The sequence below is a fragment of the Sturnus vulgaris genome, chromosome 4 (genome assembly GCF_052056855.1).
Source record: "Sturnus vulgaris isolate bStuVul1 chromosome 4, bStuVul1.hap1, whole genome shotgun sequence".
NCBI lineage: Eukaryota > Metazoa > Chordata > Aves > Passeriformes > Sturnidae > Sturnus > Sturnus vulgaris.
This window is the reverse complement of record NC_142246.1, coordinates 39,256,308-39,273,763: the sequence shown is the minus strand read 5'-3', so window position 1 is coordinate 39,273,763 and position 17,456 is coordinate 39,256,308. Positions and strand designations below refer to the sequence as shown.

The window sequence follows — 17,456 nt, the reverse complement described above, 5'->3', positions numbered from 1 at the left end:
CCACAGTTTGCCTTTAGAGGCTAAATTTTCTAAGACATTGGAATGATTCTCCCAAAAGAAACACACATTTGGGACTGCAGTAAGAAACATGACAAAATTAATTTGTATACATATAGACACAGAGTTTTGTTCTGCATTTTCTGTTGTGTCCTTCTGACTCAAGAATTCCAGCCTTCTCTATCTGATGCACCATTTTTTTCCCCAGCTCCTCCAGAGGAGATATCTTTCATCATCACCATCTCTTACTTCCTCGGGGACTCCTCTATGGTTTCAACAACCCTATGGTAGCTGGTTTCTAGGGAACTTGTACTATGATCTGCTTTCCCTCCTGACATTAGGTATCTCTACTGGCCATACCTTTTCTATCTCTAGATTGCTGATTTCATTATTCAGTGGTGTTACTGGTAAGACAGAAGTACACAAACAGTGAAAAGGAAAAAATTGTAAGGGTCTGAATAGTAATTGTCTCTGGTATGTGCAAGTATCAGGGATTAAATGTACAGATACAGTTGAGAAAAATGTGGTGTTGTTTACAGGTCTGTGGGGAATCAAACAAATAAACAATCTCACACCTGCCAATATGTTACTGGCTGATGAACTCTCTTGGAATAAGACAACCAACAAAAAAAAGTACAATACTTTATTCTCGGAGAGAATTGCTTTGAGGAAGGAATACTTGTATGACTGACTGCTCCTACTAAGAAGCACATATTTTCTGGAGACTCCTTGGGAAGCTGTATTAGGTGACCTTAGAAATGGCTTAACATGATGGTAGGCTATTTGTACCTTTATGAAGGTACAATGGCATCCCACATAAATCACACTTGTGCTATGTAAGAAACTTTAATTTCCCATTGGGCTCTAGCAGCAAATTTAGATTTCTTTTTAAAGACAGTGTCTGTCTGCTGTAGCCAGCAGTTTCCATAGAAAGATGTAGTGTCTTTAAAATTTCATTTTTTTCCAGGAGAGACCTTCCACTTCAAGCAGTAGGGCCAGCAATGTGGGAAGCTCTCCTGGAACAAGAGAAGTAGGGAAAGTCTTAACTGTCCCCATCATGTGTTAGAGCCATAGTGGGTTTCTATCTATAGGTCAAAAATTTGCGTGAAAGGCTTCAAAACCATCAGTGTTAGGTAGGAAGATGGTCAAAAAGGCTGCTCAGAACAGCTGCCCAGGCCTAAAAAGGATTAATTCTGTTCTCTATTGTGACTAATAGGAGAGTTGTGTTCATACGATGAGATGGATTGTCACGTCACTTCCACCTGGCAACTCCCTGTGCTCCACTTGCACATGCAGTGATTCACCAGCGGTGGGTGGTGAATTATGCAGAAGCAGGCGAAAGAAGATGGGATGAAATCTTCAAAAGAAGATAGGATGAAATCTTTGCCATCCTGAGCTCATCTGCTGAAGATGAAGATTATTTGTTCCTGGATGGCTCAATGAGTATTTTCCCAATACTCAAGTTAAATAAAGAAACTACCTGGACTTTTCAAAGGTTATTTTACAATATGATTTATCCAGTTGTTTTGTCTTTATGTGGTACAGTCTTTCATAGGCTAATTATATGGACAGCTTTTCTGCAGTGCTGTGTTAATATTAACTGTCAAAGTAGCACCTTGGCAAATGGGAAAGTCATTACATTTCTGTGTCAGATTCTGCCACTTGTGCTCCCAGGGACTCGCATGTCACTTAGTTCTTATGTAGCTCTGTAATAGGACTATGATCAATGACTCTTCTTGTGCTAGAAGATAACAGCTGGCGAGAGCAGCAGAGTTTGTCTTTTCATGCTTTGTACTAGGACATACCCAACAATTTTTGCGCTTTAAAATATTGCTCACATAAGAAAATGCCCTGTTTTCCACTGATTGTTCAGATTAAATTAAAACCATCCTTCAGATATTTTGTTCTGTAAGAACAGAACTCAGCTTAGCAAGGAAAACTGTTTGGGGGAAATCCATCGCCTTCCACCTGTTCTAAAATCAAAATTAAAGGGTATTTGACCAGCAGGGACACAAAGCCCCGGAGCTACGCTCCAGCGGAAGCGAGGGGAGCTCTGATCATCGTCCTGTGATTGCCTGTCTGTGCTCGCACATTGCCATGTCCCGAGACTCGCAGCGCGTTTCACCTTTGCAAAACGCCGTGCCCTGAGCGCCGGGCGAGGCACTGAGAGCACCCCGTAAGCACCGGCGAGCGCGGGGTGTATTTACCGTGTCTCTGTATTTCCATGGAAACTCTGATTGTCACACCGGGCAGCGCTGAAATACCGAGCTCCAGGGCTCCCTGGAGTGGCCTCCCGAAATGCGCCCGCGCTGCAGCCGCAGCCGCAGCCCCAGCCCCGCCGAGCGGGCGGCGAGTGCAGCAGCGAGGGCGGCACCTCCAGCCCCGACCCCGCGGGCAAGCCCTGGCGCAGCACCCGCGTAAGATGCACCGCCAGCCCGGAGGGCTGCGCCTCCCCCCGCTCCCGCGGAGCCCTGAGCGCGGACCAGAGCCCTGAGCGCGGACCAGAGCCCTGAGCGCGGACCAGAACCCTGAGCGCGGACCGGAGCCGTGAGCGCAGACCGGAGCCGTGAGCGCAGACCGGAGCCCTGAGCGCGGACCGGAGCCCTGAGCGCGGACCGGAGCCCTGAGCGCGGACCGGAGCCGCCGCCTCTCCGCGCCACTCCCGGCCCCTCCTGCCCCCGGGGCGCCCGCAGCGGGACACGCGCGCAGGTAACGCGGGACGGGCGGGCTCGGCTCGGTTCGGCTCTGCTCAGCTCGGCTCAGGTCGGTTCTGCTCAGCTCTGCGCAGCTCAGCTCCCCTCCCCTTCTCTCGCGGGGCGGCCGCGCAAGTTTGCGCGGGGATGGGGGAACGCATCAGCCCCGGCCGTGCCGGTGAGAACGAGCGCGCGGTTTGGGACGCGGGCGGTGCAGAGTGGTTCCCGAGGGAGGCGTGGAACGGCAAAAATAACAGTCGTTCCCGTTTTTGGGTGGTTTGGTGCTTTTGCGAGCCAGGACCTGCTGTGCGCCCTGGGAAAAAAAAATGTAGTCATGCGTTTCAAGTTTTCTGTTCTGGCCAGCAAATAGCCCATTATGTTCCATAGCATTTCCTTGGAGCTGGATACACAATCTTATTAGCTGGCTTTGGCATAATTTGAGAAGTTGTATTCTTGTTTTCAGGGATAATATTGCAACTCTTTTGCTGAGACAGAGAAATAGGCATACCATTAACGTGTAAAAAAATCCTTTTTTTCCTGGACTTCTGAAGTAATTTCAATCTGTTGAATTCTTACAGGCTCTCAGGGTAGTTTTTGCTGTTGCACATTATGAACAAGAACATGAGAATCAGCAGCTTTTCATCTTTAGCTTGTGTAGTGAATGCAACACTTCTGTGGTTTCCGATTTTGTCTCGGATGTTATCTCAGTCTGTATTGATGTGAGGGTATTATTTCTCACGTTGTAGCAACACAGCTAAAGCTCTGGTGGTCGTGCAGTAGCAGCCACTCATTAACTATTTACATCTGTGTAGATGCTTAAAAACCTTCTCTGACTTTTTCTGTGCAGTCTTGATACTCCTCCAGCATTATGAGGGCAGAAAGGTTGTACTTACGAATTTATACAATGTGCTTCCTCCCTGTATGTGTTCACCATGGGGTTTGGGGGGTTTTGTTGTTGGGGTTTTTTTGGGGTTGGTTTTTTATTCTCAGGGGGGTTTTGGCTGTTTTTTTTAATTTCTTTTAACATAGAATAAGGTCATCCAAGACTGTAAATCATTCACAGCTATAAAGATTAATTGGCCTGTTGCAAGGATTGAACTAACTGGACTGTACAAGGACCAGCCAGTTAGAGATAACTTAATAGGTATTAATATTGTGGGATATAAGCTCTTATCCTTGAAAAAACCTTAATATATAAGTATCTCATCTAATTGAAGGAACATTTCCTGAGAAAACAATTGCCTTTACAGGATGATGGTTGCCTGCCTAACTTCTCTGTTCTTGAAAATTTTCCTTTATATATAGAGAGAGAGAAATAGAAATATCCAGCCTATTAACTGCTCTAAATTATGTTTTAGGGATTTTTGTAATTTAAGTGATAGATTTAAGTGAAAAAATGATGTTAAGTATAAGATATTAAACATGTTAAATTAGCACAGGTTATCTGGTGCCTCTAACTCAGCTAAATGTTAACTGCAATCATTTGACTCTTACAGTAAATATTCAAATTACCTTGGATCCTGCCACAAAACTGCAGTCTCTACTGCCTTGTGCAGCCTAGTCTCCTGCCTCAAACATTCCACTGAAACTAGAGGAGACCTAGGCAAGCCCACTCAGAGCTCATGGATATGAGCTCTCGGAGGTGTAGCTGAGCACAGTCAGGAATGTGCGGTGTGAAAACCAGCATTACAGAACGGAGACTTTGTTTGTTTGACTGATAGATGCAGGGGATGAAAGTGATCCAACTTTTGGAGCAGACAGATAGAAAACCTCCAGCAGGTACCTTCAGATTGACTAAATCTGAGCTTCGAAAACAGGTGCAAGAACACCCTGGCACTATCGCGCATTTAGTTTAGAAATACACTTAAAATATGGGGTGAAGGTTTTGAAAAGAGGCTGTATTACTTAATTCTGTTTTCCACAATGGGATTTTCAGGAATTTCCATTTTCCTGAAAGTTACTGCCCCGTGCTGCACTGGGCTTGACCAACCAACATGAGGGAGGATGAGCAAATCTCCGAGAATAGAAGCAGCTGTCAAAACAAAGCAGAAAGATAAATGCCCAAAAGTGCACACACTCCTGTGAAATCAGTGGAATGCTAAGTTTGAATTTGGGGACTAGAGATCAATTATATGGGAGGAAAACTGTTTGCATCTCCATTGCTGCTGACACACAGACTGAGAGCAACTGCTTTCTTCTTGAGCAGAAGAGAAAGCTCAGAGAGCAAGAGATCCACTTGGCATGTTTTGAAATTAGGGGGGAAAGTCTACTTTTTTTTACACATCCAAAATTAGAAAAAATTATCTTTGGGCATTTTGCAAAGGGAACTTGTGTCAGCTCACCAGTTGTCTGTTGAAACCAGCAGATTATGCTGTTACTCCTTCTCTCTCTGTCATGCTTTCACTCTGTGACTGTAGGAAGATGGTGCAGAAGAGGTTTCTCTGCACCACAGACTTTTGTAGTGCCCTGGGTGCCCAGCCAGGGCATGAAGAGATCATGTTGTGACTTCTTCCAGTGCTCCTTCCCCCTGGAAATGAGGACACGTGGTAGGGAAGAGCTTGTCTCTCACCCGAGGCAGAAGGCAGCAGAAGGAATGGAGTTGGCAAACCCATGCTGGACTTCAGAAGCACTCCTGCTAAACTTCTTCAGTATTCATGCATCTCAACGAAATATGTCTGCTTCAGAAAACCAGAATATTTGCTTTTTGTTTTTAAAGAATTCTATTAAAAACACAATGAACCCTTCTGCTAAATCCATACTGCAAAAGCTTTATGTGGAGGTGCAGAAATCCACAGAATCTGGCAACAATCTTTCACTTAAACCTTCAAGAAGTTCAATAAACCTTAATTTATTAAATATATTACAATATAATACTACATAAAATTTTGTTCCTTGGTCCTATTCTTAGCATTATATTACCTTATCCAGAGCAAAGGTTATATAGAAAAAGTTATGTAGAGTTACATTTAGGAAATAGAAAGAAATATCAGCAGATTTGGGAAGTCACTGTGGTGCACAGATCATACCATTTCCAGTTGATTACTAGCAACTCAGAAATTAGCTCAGAAAAATTAAGTAAAAAACTATTTACTTCACCAGCTAAGAGTTGTATAAAGTGAAGCCCACCAAAATGAGAACTTCTGAAAATATCAGTGTAGAAATAGATTAGATCACTAGATTAGAATAGATTAAAATCTCTAGTCTGTCCTTTTAAAATTGGTCTAGAGGCAAATGTTGTCTCAGGTAGCATAGTTTGTCTATTATATGGTTTCCCACCATTTCATTAAAGACTAGAAGAAACTGAACAGAAATAATATGCATTAATGCCTCTCTGCTCATATGCACACAATTCTAATATTTAGGTTATCTAATTTCATGTATTCAGTTCTTAATTCTATTTTAGCTGTTAAAAAGCACTTTAACATTGAGGCACATTGGGAAAACTGACTTCACTTCTTTCCAACATAATACCTGAAAGATCTTTATATATGCATATATGTATATTTCTGCTCTTACTTAGAGGACCTTCACATCACAATACAGTTAGTGAATATTTTCTGGTTATTTTATGGTTTGAGCTTCCCTTTGGCTCAAACCATAACAGTAGGAACACATGATGTGAAGGAAAGACCACATCTGCATGTGTGGAGTGAACCAAATAATATCATTGCTCTTCAGAAGTGTCAGCATGGTACAGCTCACTGAGGATTGCTACAGTTTTGAAGAGCCTTGCCTTTTTTAGGTGACATATATAGCCTTCTGCTCTATGTATGCTTTGGGTTTGTAGATATTATTTGTTTTCTCGTTTGTATGATTTCTAAACATTAAGCAGTTTTGTGCAGTACATAGGCACTTTGACTTTGGAACTCTAGTACACACAAGTGTTTAGGATAAATGGAGGTTTGAACTGAATTCTCATGTCTTTCTGTTTGTTCTAAAATGAAGACCTAATGTAGGCAGATTCAGTAGGCAGAATAACTTTGTGCTGAGCTAGGTTTAACACTAGATGATTCTGTGCTGTGTATAAGTAGCAGTTCACTGAATTTTCAAATGGCTGTGTAGAATTTGCTTCCAGTTAACACTGTCCTCTCTATATTACCTCCAATTACTTTAGGTGTTTTTTAGTTTTCCTTTCTGATAGAGTACAGTTAAACTATATTCAGCACTTAGTAGAAGAATTTTTCTATACACACACCACATTAGGAATTCCATCTTGGATTACTGACAGTGGATTTCCTGATCCTTTTTGAAAGCTCTCACCTATTTTGTGTTAGTTCTCTACTAGCAAGGTAAGAAATACTAATGCAGTTGACAGCATATGCATTTTCAGGTGCCTTGTTTATAATTTGCAATGATATAATAATTAGGCATCTGCCCAGATGGTGACTGTGATTTCCTTAGTCATATCAATGGGCTGTTATTCACATGAGTAATCTCACCGACCGGAGGTGTATTGCTTTTGTAGCTAACTGCTCCCTCATGGAAAGCCTGACAATATGTTCTGTAGCAAAGCACAGTTAAAAGGCAGCATCATAATGCAGACCTGTAAATTGCCATTCTCCCACGTGAGCATCTAGGTAGGAGGCCTGGGAGTGCTGAATCTACTTAGCTAATTCATGTTGACCTGAAGTTATGCAGGATCTGCCTCACAATAGACTAACATCACTAGTAATTTATTTGCATTGAGGTGATACACAGTAAATTTATCTATTTTTACATTCTGATTAACAGCAATATCATAATTTCTTCAGATGCTAATTAATGCCTTTCTCGTTCTAAGCAGGACTGTAAAATGGATTTAGGATTCAAAGACCGTAACAACAGGACACATACCAAGAACACCTCTGCTGCAACAAAGAATTTTTCTGCCTGGGAAGACTATAAGAGTAGTGTTGATGACATGCAGTACTTTCTTATTGGGCTGTACACACTTATAAGTCTGGCTGGCTTTGTGGGAAATCTGCTTATACTAACAGCTCTACTTAAGTGCAAGCAGAAGACAGTAATAAACATCCTCATTGGAAACTTGGCCTTTTCTGACATCTTGGTTGTGCTGTTTTGTTCACCTTTCACGCTGACATCTGTCCTGCTTGACCAATGGATGTTTGGCACTGTCATGTGCCATGTAATGCCCTTCCTCCAGTGTGCATCAGTCCTAGTTTCAACTTTGATGTTAATATCTATTGCTGCAGTCAGGTACCGTATGATAAAATACCCCCTCTCTAGCAATCTCACAGCAAAACAAGGCTATTTCTTAATAGTGACCATTTGGGCCTTTGGCTTCACAATTTGCTCCCCTCTGCCAGTTTTCCATAAAACCGTGGACCTCAGCAAAACTCTCAGTTTAGAGGGACTGGAGAACAGGCTGTTGTGCATCGAGGCATGGCCTTCTGATTCCTACAGGATCGCCTTCACGATAGCTTTGCTGCTCATGCAGTACATCCTGCCGCTGGTGTGCCTGACCGCCAGTCACACCAGTGTCTGCAGGAGCATAGGTGCTAGGCTGTCAAACAAGGAAAACAAGTTTGAAGAAAAGGAGATGATAAACCTAACTCTTCATCCCTCTAAGAGCACTGGCACGCAGGTTCAACCCTCCAGATATTCCAAGTGGAGCCGTGCCTTTGGCAGAAGGCACCACAGAAGATACAGTAGAAAGACTTCAAGTGTGATGCCAGCTATTTCAAGGCATCATCAGGATACTCATTCCAGAGATCTCCCAGAAACCTCTGACACAGAAAAAAGCCAGCTCTTTTCCTCCAGTAAATTCATCCCTGGGATCCCTATCTGTTTTGAAATGAAACCAGAAGAAAATACAGAGATCCAGAACATGATTACAGTATCCCAGTCCATCATCAGAATTAAGACAAGATCGAGGAGGGTTTTTTGCAGACTGACAGTGCTAATACTAGTTTTTGGCTTCAGTTGGATGCCTCTTCACCTCTTCCACATTGTCACAGATTTTAATGCCACTCTCATTTCCAACAGGCACTTTAAATTAGTATATTGCATATGCCATTTGTTGGGTATGATGTCCTGCTGCTTGAATCCCATTCTCTATGGGTTTCTTAACAACAGCATAAAAGCTGATTTAATGTCCCTTATTCCATGCTGCCAAATACCATGATTTTATGTGCCCCAAGATAAAGTAAAACAAACAACTATGGCTTTCAAGCCTAGTGGCGTGTACAGCTGTAAAAGCTAAATTAGTTTAGTTAGTCTGACTTGGTTGTGATTAGTAGCATTTTTTTTTGTGGCTGGATAGTTCTATGGCTGCATGTATTTCTTACATTGGGCAGAAATATATGCATATGTTATAATATTATTTTATCTGTTAGATGTAGGAAATCATCCCCAGTGTATAAAACCAGAATACCATCTTCATTACTCAAATTGTTGGCAAGCTGTACTTTGGAATTATACAGAATATATAATGAGTAATAAATGTGAGACAGACTACTTAGACATATCAGTATTAACTGTCATAAAACTATAATAAAATACATATAATTTACTAAATAATTATTGTTGAGACTATTTCAATGCCAACTTTGACTGTTTTCTAATATAATTAAATCTTTCTTTCTGGATGTGATTAGGAAAACATTTTTCCTTAGCTCTTTGAATCATAGTTTGTAGTATCTTTACAAGATGCTTTGCTGCTGATTACTAGGTTGCCTTATTCCCTGGAACAGGTCTGAGAGTCATTGTTCTTGTCTTGATTGTTTCCATCTCACTGAATTTACCCTGTACAACCTATCTCTGATTTCCTCAGCCAATTTTCACTTTGGCTTGCCATTTTATGTTATTTTCATCCGGCCTGAATTTGTCTATAGTTATGTCTTTATTCTCACAGTGATGACACCCCTGAACATGCAACACATTTCCAATCAGAGTAAGCATTCCTTATCTAAGCAAATGATATTAGAAAGAAAATGAAAATCAGGAATTTTTCTCTTCCTTTACCAAAATGCAAAAGTTTACTGCACTTCATTACAGATGACCCACTTGCTTTGGTAAGGTGTAACAGCTTTCAAATGAACATGTACATGTATGCCTTGACAGATGAGGGGGAAGGGGCAGAGTGGATTATTTTTAAATTCAGCAAAGGCAAGTGTAGGGTCCTGCCCCTGGGGAGGAATAACCCCCTGCACCAGGACAGGCTGGGGGCTGATCTGCTGGAAAGCAGCTTTGCAGAGAAGGACCTGGGATCCTGCTGGACACCAAGCTGTCCATGAGCCAGCAGTGTTCTTGTAGCCAAGATGCCAATGGTGTCCTGAGGTGCATTAGGAAGAGCATTCCAGCAGGTCAAGGGAGGTGATCCTGAACCTCTGCTCAGCTCTGGTGAGCCACATCTGGAGTGCTGTGTCCAATTCTGGCCTCCTCAGGACAAAAGAGACATGGAGTTTGTGGAATGGATCCAGTGGAGTGCAACAAAAATGATGAACAGACTGGAGCATCTCTCTTATGAGGACAGGCTGAGAAAGCTGGGCCTGTTCAGCCTCAAAAAGAGACAACTGAGAGGGGAACTCATCAATGTCTGTCAGTATCTAAAAGGAGGGTGCCACAGGGATGTTTCCAGGCTCTGCTCGCTGGTGCAGAACAATAAGACAAGAGGCAACAGGCAGTAACTGATGCACAGAAAGTTCTACCTGAATATGAGGAAGAACTTACTTACTGTGTGGGCGACCACACACTGGGACAGGTTGTCCAGTGAGGGTGTGGAGTCTCCTTTGTAGGAGATACTCAAGAACTGTCTGGATGCAATCCTGTGCCATGTGCTCTGGGATGACCCTGCTTGGGCAGGGAGGTTGGATCAGATGTGACCCACTGTGGTCCCTTCCAACCTGACCCATTCTGTCATTCTATGTGTGTAAACATGTGTGCAAACACACACACACACATACACGTTTTTTCTGCATCTTCCCTCTCTCCTTTTCTCCTTTTTAACCAAACCAGTACTTTTCCTTCCAAATTTAAATCACAAGTATCTTCCCTTAGTCATATTATATGTCACAGCACAAATGCAAAGTATATATATACTTACCTATCCCAGATTACTCTAATTTAATAATCCATCTCTGTCCTCAGGATTCAGTAAATATACAAAGCCTTTCTTTAAGCTGTAACACCTCTCCCCAGTTATAGCTGGTGATTATTTCCATTTCTCCACTAATATTTTTTTATCCAATAGGCTTTTGTATATAGTTTCTACAGACTGGGAAATAAGGTACTATTTTTATAAATGAGTGGTTGGAAACAGTCATTGTGCATTTTTTCCCTCAAGATACGTCCTTTCCAGATAGTCTTTAAAGTGAAAGTAGTTTTATTTTGAAGAATCATCAACTTATTTTTTATCGAAGTGTTATAATTCTGAGATCCTTCCTCCCCAAGTTATCTGCTAAGGAGTTTATTAAATGTCAGTGGGTAATAGCTTCTGTCCTTAAAAAATGTTTTTAACATCTAGCTACCAGTAGCCCATGGTGCTTTGTTTTCACTAGTGATATACTTTAATAGTTTCTCCCTGGACATTGACTATTGCACTTGGGAGATCATTATCTTCTAAAACCCTGTAATATGTCACTTAATAGAGTAAAAATGGTACAGAATAGATACTGCTGGAACAATACGTAATAAAATAGCTTTTTTAATGTTTTAAATACTTTAAAAATATTTATGACTAATCTTAGTATATAAATTTAGGAAACATTAACTAAATCTACAGTGAGAACACAATTATGTAGTCCCATAGAAGTTATTGTAGCTTTTGCTCTCTTTCTGTCCACAAATTTTTGCATCATTGTAATATGGAATCTTATTTATACCATGTGATATAGCCAAATAGTATAAAATGATAAGAAAGCAGTCACATTGTTTTAGCTTGAAATATTCCTTCTGACTTAATTTTTTTTCAATTTACTGTTATGTTCCTTCCTACTTGTTTGTTTTCTATTCCTTCCATTCTTTCAGAATTTTAACTGCTTTTAACTCCTACATTGTCAATTGTTATTTATATATAAATTGTTTATTTAGTAATAACTCTTCCCATATCAAATTGTACTCACTCTGTATGGCAACCAGAGTCATGCTAGGACTGTAATAAGGCCTTCCTCTAGTTTCTGACTTGCACAAAGATTAGTCTGTACATTGGAGATTTTATATTTATATCTATTTGCCTCGATTGAGTCAATAACTGTTCTCCCTACTCTACACTGATCAAAGCACAACAAATTGTAATTTGGCAATAGAGAATTAAATCAAGACAGCTATTGAACTTCTTCAGTCCTGTGCCATATAAATCTGTCATCTTTTTTTGAGTCAATCAATAGTAGGAGAATGTGTATTTTCTTGTTATTTATAAAGCAATCATTAGCATTCTGTTTGGAAATTTCCAAAATATCCCTGTCTTTCCTCTGAAATGTTAAATAAAAATAAAACAACTTTTCTACCTTCCACTTTACTTCAACAGCCAGTGTAGCTTGGTCCCAGTATCAGCAAGAAATACATATGAAGCAGACAGGAGCAGTAGCAACTGAAATCAGCCATTAGGCAATTCCCAAAGGAGTGACTTCTATGAAAGGGATAACTGAACCATCCATTTAACATTTTCCTAGTCTTGAACATTTTAAAAAAAATTCTAAACACAAGGATATTTCCCCCCTGCTTCTTTATTAGGCTTCATCTGGTCTGAGCTGCAGTAGATGCTCCTGTGGCTTCATGTCCAACAGTGACTGGTGTTGTTTCCAATGTGTGTTGGGAAAATATTCTCTCACCACAATATCCAATGACATTTTATCATTCTTAAATGTAGACAAGTATGTGTTCAGGTACAGATATAGATAATGCACACTTCCTAGAAAACAAAGCACATTAAAATGGATTTTCAAATAGCACTTATAACCAAGTCGTTAAATTAGCTAAAGTAACGAAAAATCCAAATAAATGGGAAGATAGGAGTTTTGTTTTGATAGCATCCACTAAATGCAGTCGGGAAACAGCAGCTGCAGAGCCATGTATCCATTGGAGTTAGAAGAATGGATTGTAATGGCAGAGTAATTCCTCTCTATTAATTAAAAAAAAAAGGCTTTCAGACAGCTGGTCTTTGTGTATGATGAATGTTAAAATTCTTAGGAAGACTCACATAACATAAATTGGTTTTTCTAGTTCTACAAAATGTCATTGACAAAATTGACTTTTTGCAAATGTCAAAGATTAAAACTCACCTTTGCCCCTTCTCTTTCAGTGGAGAAGAAACAGATGCCCTGGCATGTCCAGGTCACACCTGAGCCAGCCAGGCAAGTGACCATGGCTGGTGGGAGGTCTGCACGGGCTGACACTGGAGTGTATTTAGTGAGGTTGTGTTGAAGGGGTCGGAGCCTCTGTGGTTCCACACACTCTAGCCACAGAGTCTGGAAGAGCTGTGCATGGCTGCCATGGGTCCAGGCAGCTGCAGCCTCAGCAGGCAGCACAGAATCCTTGTGGGGCAACTGTGTCCCAGGCAGGTGCCTAGTGGGGTACAGCCAGCTCTGGGCAGAGCTGTGGGGACTGAGGAGCTGGCAGGGACACAGTGGGACAGGAAAACCACATTGGTGCTCTAATGGCAGCTGGTTGCCCTGTTCCTGGAGCCTGGAAGCTCTCATGACCAAATGTTTCCTTCTCAGAAATATGAACACCTGAGAAAAGAGGAAAAAACAATCCATTGATCTGCAGATGTGTAAGAACCAAGAAGAGGAGCATGGTCAGGAAGAAAAGTGTTCACTTGGAAACATGCTGAGATAGGATCCAATTCTCCTGTGCAAAAGTATTAACAAATAAAAAAACGGTTCTGTTATCCATAGGGGTTTGTCAGCTATTATTGCACTTTTGAAAAAAAATGAAAAAAATATATCAATAGATGTTCACAGTAGTCTCAATATCTCTCTCAGCATACAAGACAAACAGTATTAAACATCATAGTCTCCAGAAAGATGGCTTTCATAAATACTGTTGGGTCCACGAATTTAATCTCTTATTTTGCTGAAAGCTAAACTATGCCTATACTATTTGTATTTAAAAGTCCTTGCCAGAAAATACAGTAGTACAATCTGGAACTGTCTTAGGGCAGTGGCAGGACTCTTGTTCTAGACACGTCACTTCCTTTTTCTCCCACATGACTGGAATAATGGTATAAAATAATGATCTTCATGATTTTAAAGACAATTAAGTAAATTTTTGAACTGTTTTTGACCATATGTGGTCTCTGAGGTCAGGTTTCTTGTTCTTTTATTTCACAGGGTTTTTTTCATGTACAGTTAAATTCAAATCCCTCTTATTCGCGCCCCCCTCCCCCCGCCCAGGGCCTTTTACATGCAATATGTAATGAAGACTCCTGCAGTTGCTTGGTTTTGATCCAAAAATATATACACCTTTCTCAAAGATATATTGCTTGAAAGTTGCCCTTACACTGAGGGTAGGTAGAGCTGTTGTTAATGCTCATATTCAGTTGAAGTAACTTTTCACAGGAAGAGAAACAAAAGAGAGAAAGAGAACTCAAAGCAGATCCACACTAACACTACTTACCCACGTTCTGCCAGTGACACAGGAATGCATCAGAGCCAGACCCTTCTCAAGCACCTGCCACAAACAGTGAGTAACAGTACCACTGAACATTACTAATCCCACAGGTGACCTGCAAGTCTATTGTAAATTTTTGAGTCTCAGGAAGTAACAACTAATAAGTAAGTATGGGTTTAAGTGCCTTCAAAATTACCCCTCTCAGAATTTTCCTTTAACGCAAAAACATTTTCTTCCCAACCATTTGATAAAGATAGGTTTGCTGAGATCACTCAGAGTGCATCATGCTGTGCCATTAAGGCAATCTATGTCATCACACTAGAGCGTACACTTGGGCCAGTGAATCTTACCATAGCATCTATTTTTAAATCTCTCAAGCCCAGGGATAATAGAAATATTTGCTCCACCAGGTTACCATGATCTCCTGGCTCCCTTATTAAACTTCATCTCAGTTAAAAAACAACAACAAAAAAAAACAAAACAAAAAACCGAAACAAAACAAAACAAAAATTCAGCTTTCCCTTGGTAAAGCCTAAAATCCTGATTTCCTCAGAAAGACTATAACTGCAGGCAGGAAGATATGGTCACAGAGTATTTCTAAAAGCTGAGCGACCACACTGGCACCACTGTTATGAATCTAATATAACTATACAAGTGAGACTTTCATTAATCTTGTTTCCTTTTGAAGAGAAAATGTTGTAAACATTTATTTAAAAGTTATTATATTACTTCATGCTGACCTTTGTAAATACCATAAAACAAAATATTGCTACAATCTAAATTTCATTCATTTGAACTAGTACGAATGCTTTATTTTGCCCTTGTAGTCACATTAAGATGATCCTTTTAATAATAAGGCTTAAAAATAATCCTCTGAGAAGTTATTAGAATAGTGATTTGACATTTGAGACTAAAATAGGTTGGCCCTGGTCTTATATCCAGTTCATCGAATACTTGCTTTGTCTTAGCAGGAGAAAGCTCATATCTGTATCACTTGGAGATTAATTGGACATTTTTCGAGCAGGAAACATTTATTACTGTCCCTGTGAACAAAATTATTTTAAAGAAACTTCTGGTGCAAAATTTCTCCAGAGTAACTTTGTGATACTCAAGCAGTTCATCTCTTCAGAACCAGTTGGAACCACAAAGACACAAAACCCATTTCATGATAGACTACAAGACTGTTAATTATAATTTTAACTATAAATTTATTTGGTTTCTTTTTCGTTGAGAGGAAAATAGATAAACTAGGAGATAAATAAAACCATCCCTACGACAAGTAATTTTAGTACCTCTTTCTACCAGATTTTCATCTGATTTTTATTCAGATTTTCTTATGTTGAACAAGGTGGTAATCTTACTCTGTTTTAACTCCTAGTAATTCCCTTGGATGTATGAGGCTTTCCATCAAACTGGGGTTCACTTAGCATTCATAAGGATTTTGACTTCTTGGCCAAAGGATTAAGAAGCTGCACAAAAGGTCAGAATATAAGCTAAATTTTTACTTTCTGCTGGCTTTGTGTTGGCTTCTTTTCTCTTTTCTTTTCTTTTTTCTCTTTTTGTGATGTTAGCACAACTGGGAAAAGTGAAAGCTGTTTACTGCAGGAAAATTAAACTTATTTTTATGTAACTACTGGGACCAAAACCAGGAGAAATAATTACGTATTTCTTAAGACTGCCTCAGTTCCAAGGCACATCTCATAAAGGTAATTGTCTGAAGCCTCGATGATACATTCTCTCAATTAATATCCTGGAGTATGAGAGCACATTTCAGATAGCATAACCTCATCTGACCCTCACTGCAAATCACAACGGGTGAAATTCAGAACCGCATTCCTTCTGCAGCACTAAACTGCAATATGCTGGAGATTGCTCCTTAAGACCATTCAGGGAGTGAAGCTTATTCAGGGCACAGCTTGTATCTTACTGGTTTTGTGGGATTCTGTTCCTCAGAAAAGCTGCTGCAAGGCCCTTTATGTCAGAAAAATTAGTTAGTTCCCAGGAGCTCTCAGGAACATGTAACACCAATCTCCCCCTTGCACATCATCACACCTGCAGTCAGCAGGGGCCCTCCAATGTTGCTCCTTTCACAGAAGAGATGGATAAAAAAAAGTAGTGAATGAGACTGAAAACTCTGTGGTACTTGTTTTTCCTCTTGATCTGAAATAGTCTAAAATTGGAGACCTTCCAGAAAGTTGTGGAAGACACCTGTGTGAGACTGCTAGAGAGGGAAAAAGGAATCACTTCACAGAGATGAAGTGGGATGAATAAATCTGTCTGTGTGGGACTAGATAATTCATTCAACACATCCAGGATCCTACAGTCTTACTAATTGTATGGGAAAATAATATTTTTTTAAAGTAGATATTTAGATATGCAGTTTTGATTATTTTAAGATAAATTTATTTTAAGTCCTTGGAGTCTCATATATCATGTATGCATATATGATATGTGCTCTGACCGAAGCAAATTCACCTTGTAACACAGCTCCAGCACCAAACTACCCTCTGCTCTTAAGCTATTCACTCCATTTTTTTTTGTTCTATGTAGAGATTTAAGCCCCACCAGCAGCTGCTGCTCACTCCCACATCAGTGGAACTGGGGAGAGAGCCAGAAGGGTAAAAGGTAGAAAACTCACGGGCAGAGATTAAGATCTTTTAATATGGAAAGCAAAAGCCACACACACAAGCAAAGCAAATCAAGGGATTAATTCCCTGCTTCCCATGGGCAGGCAGGTGTTCAGCCATCTCCAGGAGATCAGGGCCCCATCACATGCAAGGGTTACTTGGGCAGACAAACACCATCATTCCATATATCCTCCCCTTTCTCCTTCCCCCCACTTTATACACGGAGCATGATGTCACATGGTGTGGGAATGTCCCTTTGGTCAGCCAGGGTCACCTGTCCTGGCTGTGTCTCCTCCCAATCTCCCGTGTACCCCCAGTCTCCTCACCAGCCTGGCCATACGAAAAGCAGAAATGGCCTTGGCTCTGTGCTTGGCCCTGCTCAGCAATAACAAGAACATCTCTATGTTATCACCACTGTGTTCAGCACAAATCTGAAACAGCTCTATATCAGCCACTGTGAAGAAAATTAACTCCACCCCAGCCAAATCCAGCACATTCCATTACACATGGCACAACAGGACTGATCCCAATTAAAGATTCTGTTGAATTACTGCCATGAAAATGATCCAAGAGAATAGAACCACAAAAA

General features: G+C 40.7%; 1 protein-coding gene across 13 annotated transcripts in view; it reads left to right on the top strand.

The window, feature by feature from the left end:
* The first annotated feature begins 2,633 nt into the window (after window positions 1-2,633).
* The window catches only part of NPY5R (neuropeptide Y receptor Y5), a 25,004-nt gene continuing 10,181 nt past the window's right edge, over window positions 2,634-17,456 (top strand). For 4 of the 13 annotated variants that reach the window (XM_088163645.1, XM_088163641.1, XM_088163638.1 and 1 more), the window contains exons 1-2: window positions 2,925-14,312; window positions 15,619-15,720. In XM_088163645.1, the coding sequence (XP_088019771.1) occupies window positions 7,483-8,814 (1,332 nt within the window). In that variant the 5' untranslated portion in view covers window positions 2,925-7,482 and the 3' untranslated portion in view covers window positions 8,815-14,312; window positions 15,619-15,720. The other 9 variants (XM_088163642.1, XM_088163636.1, XM_088163634.1 and 6 more) reach the window with 7 other exon arrangements.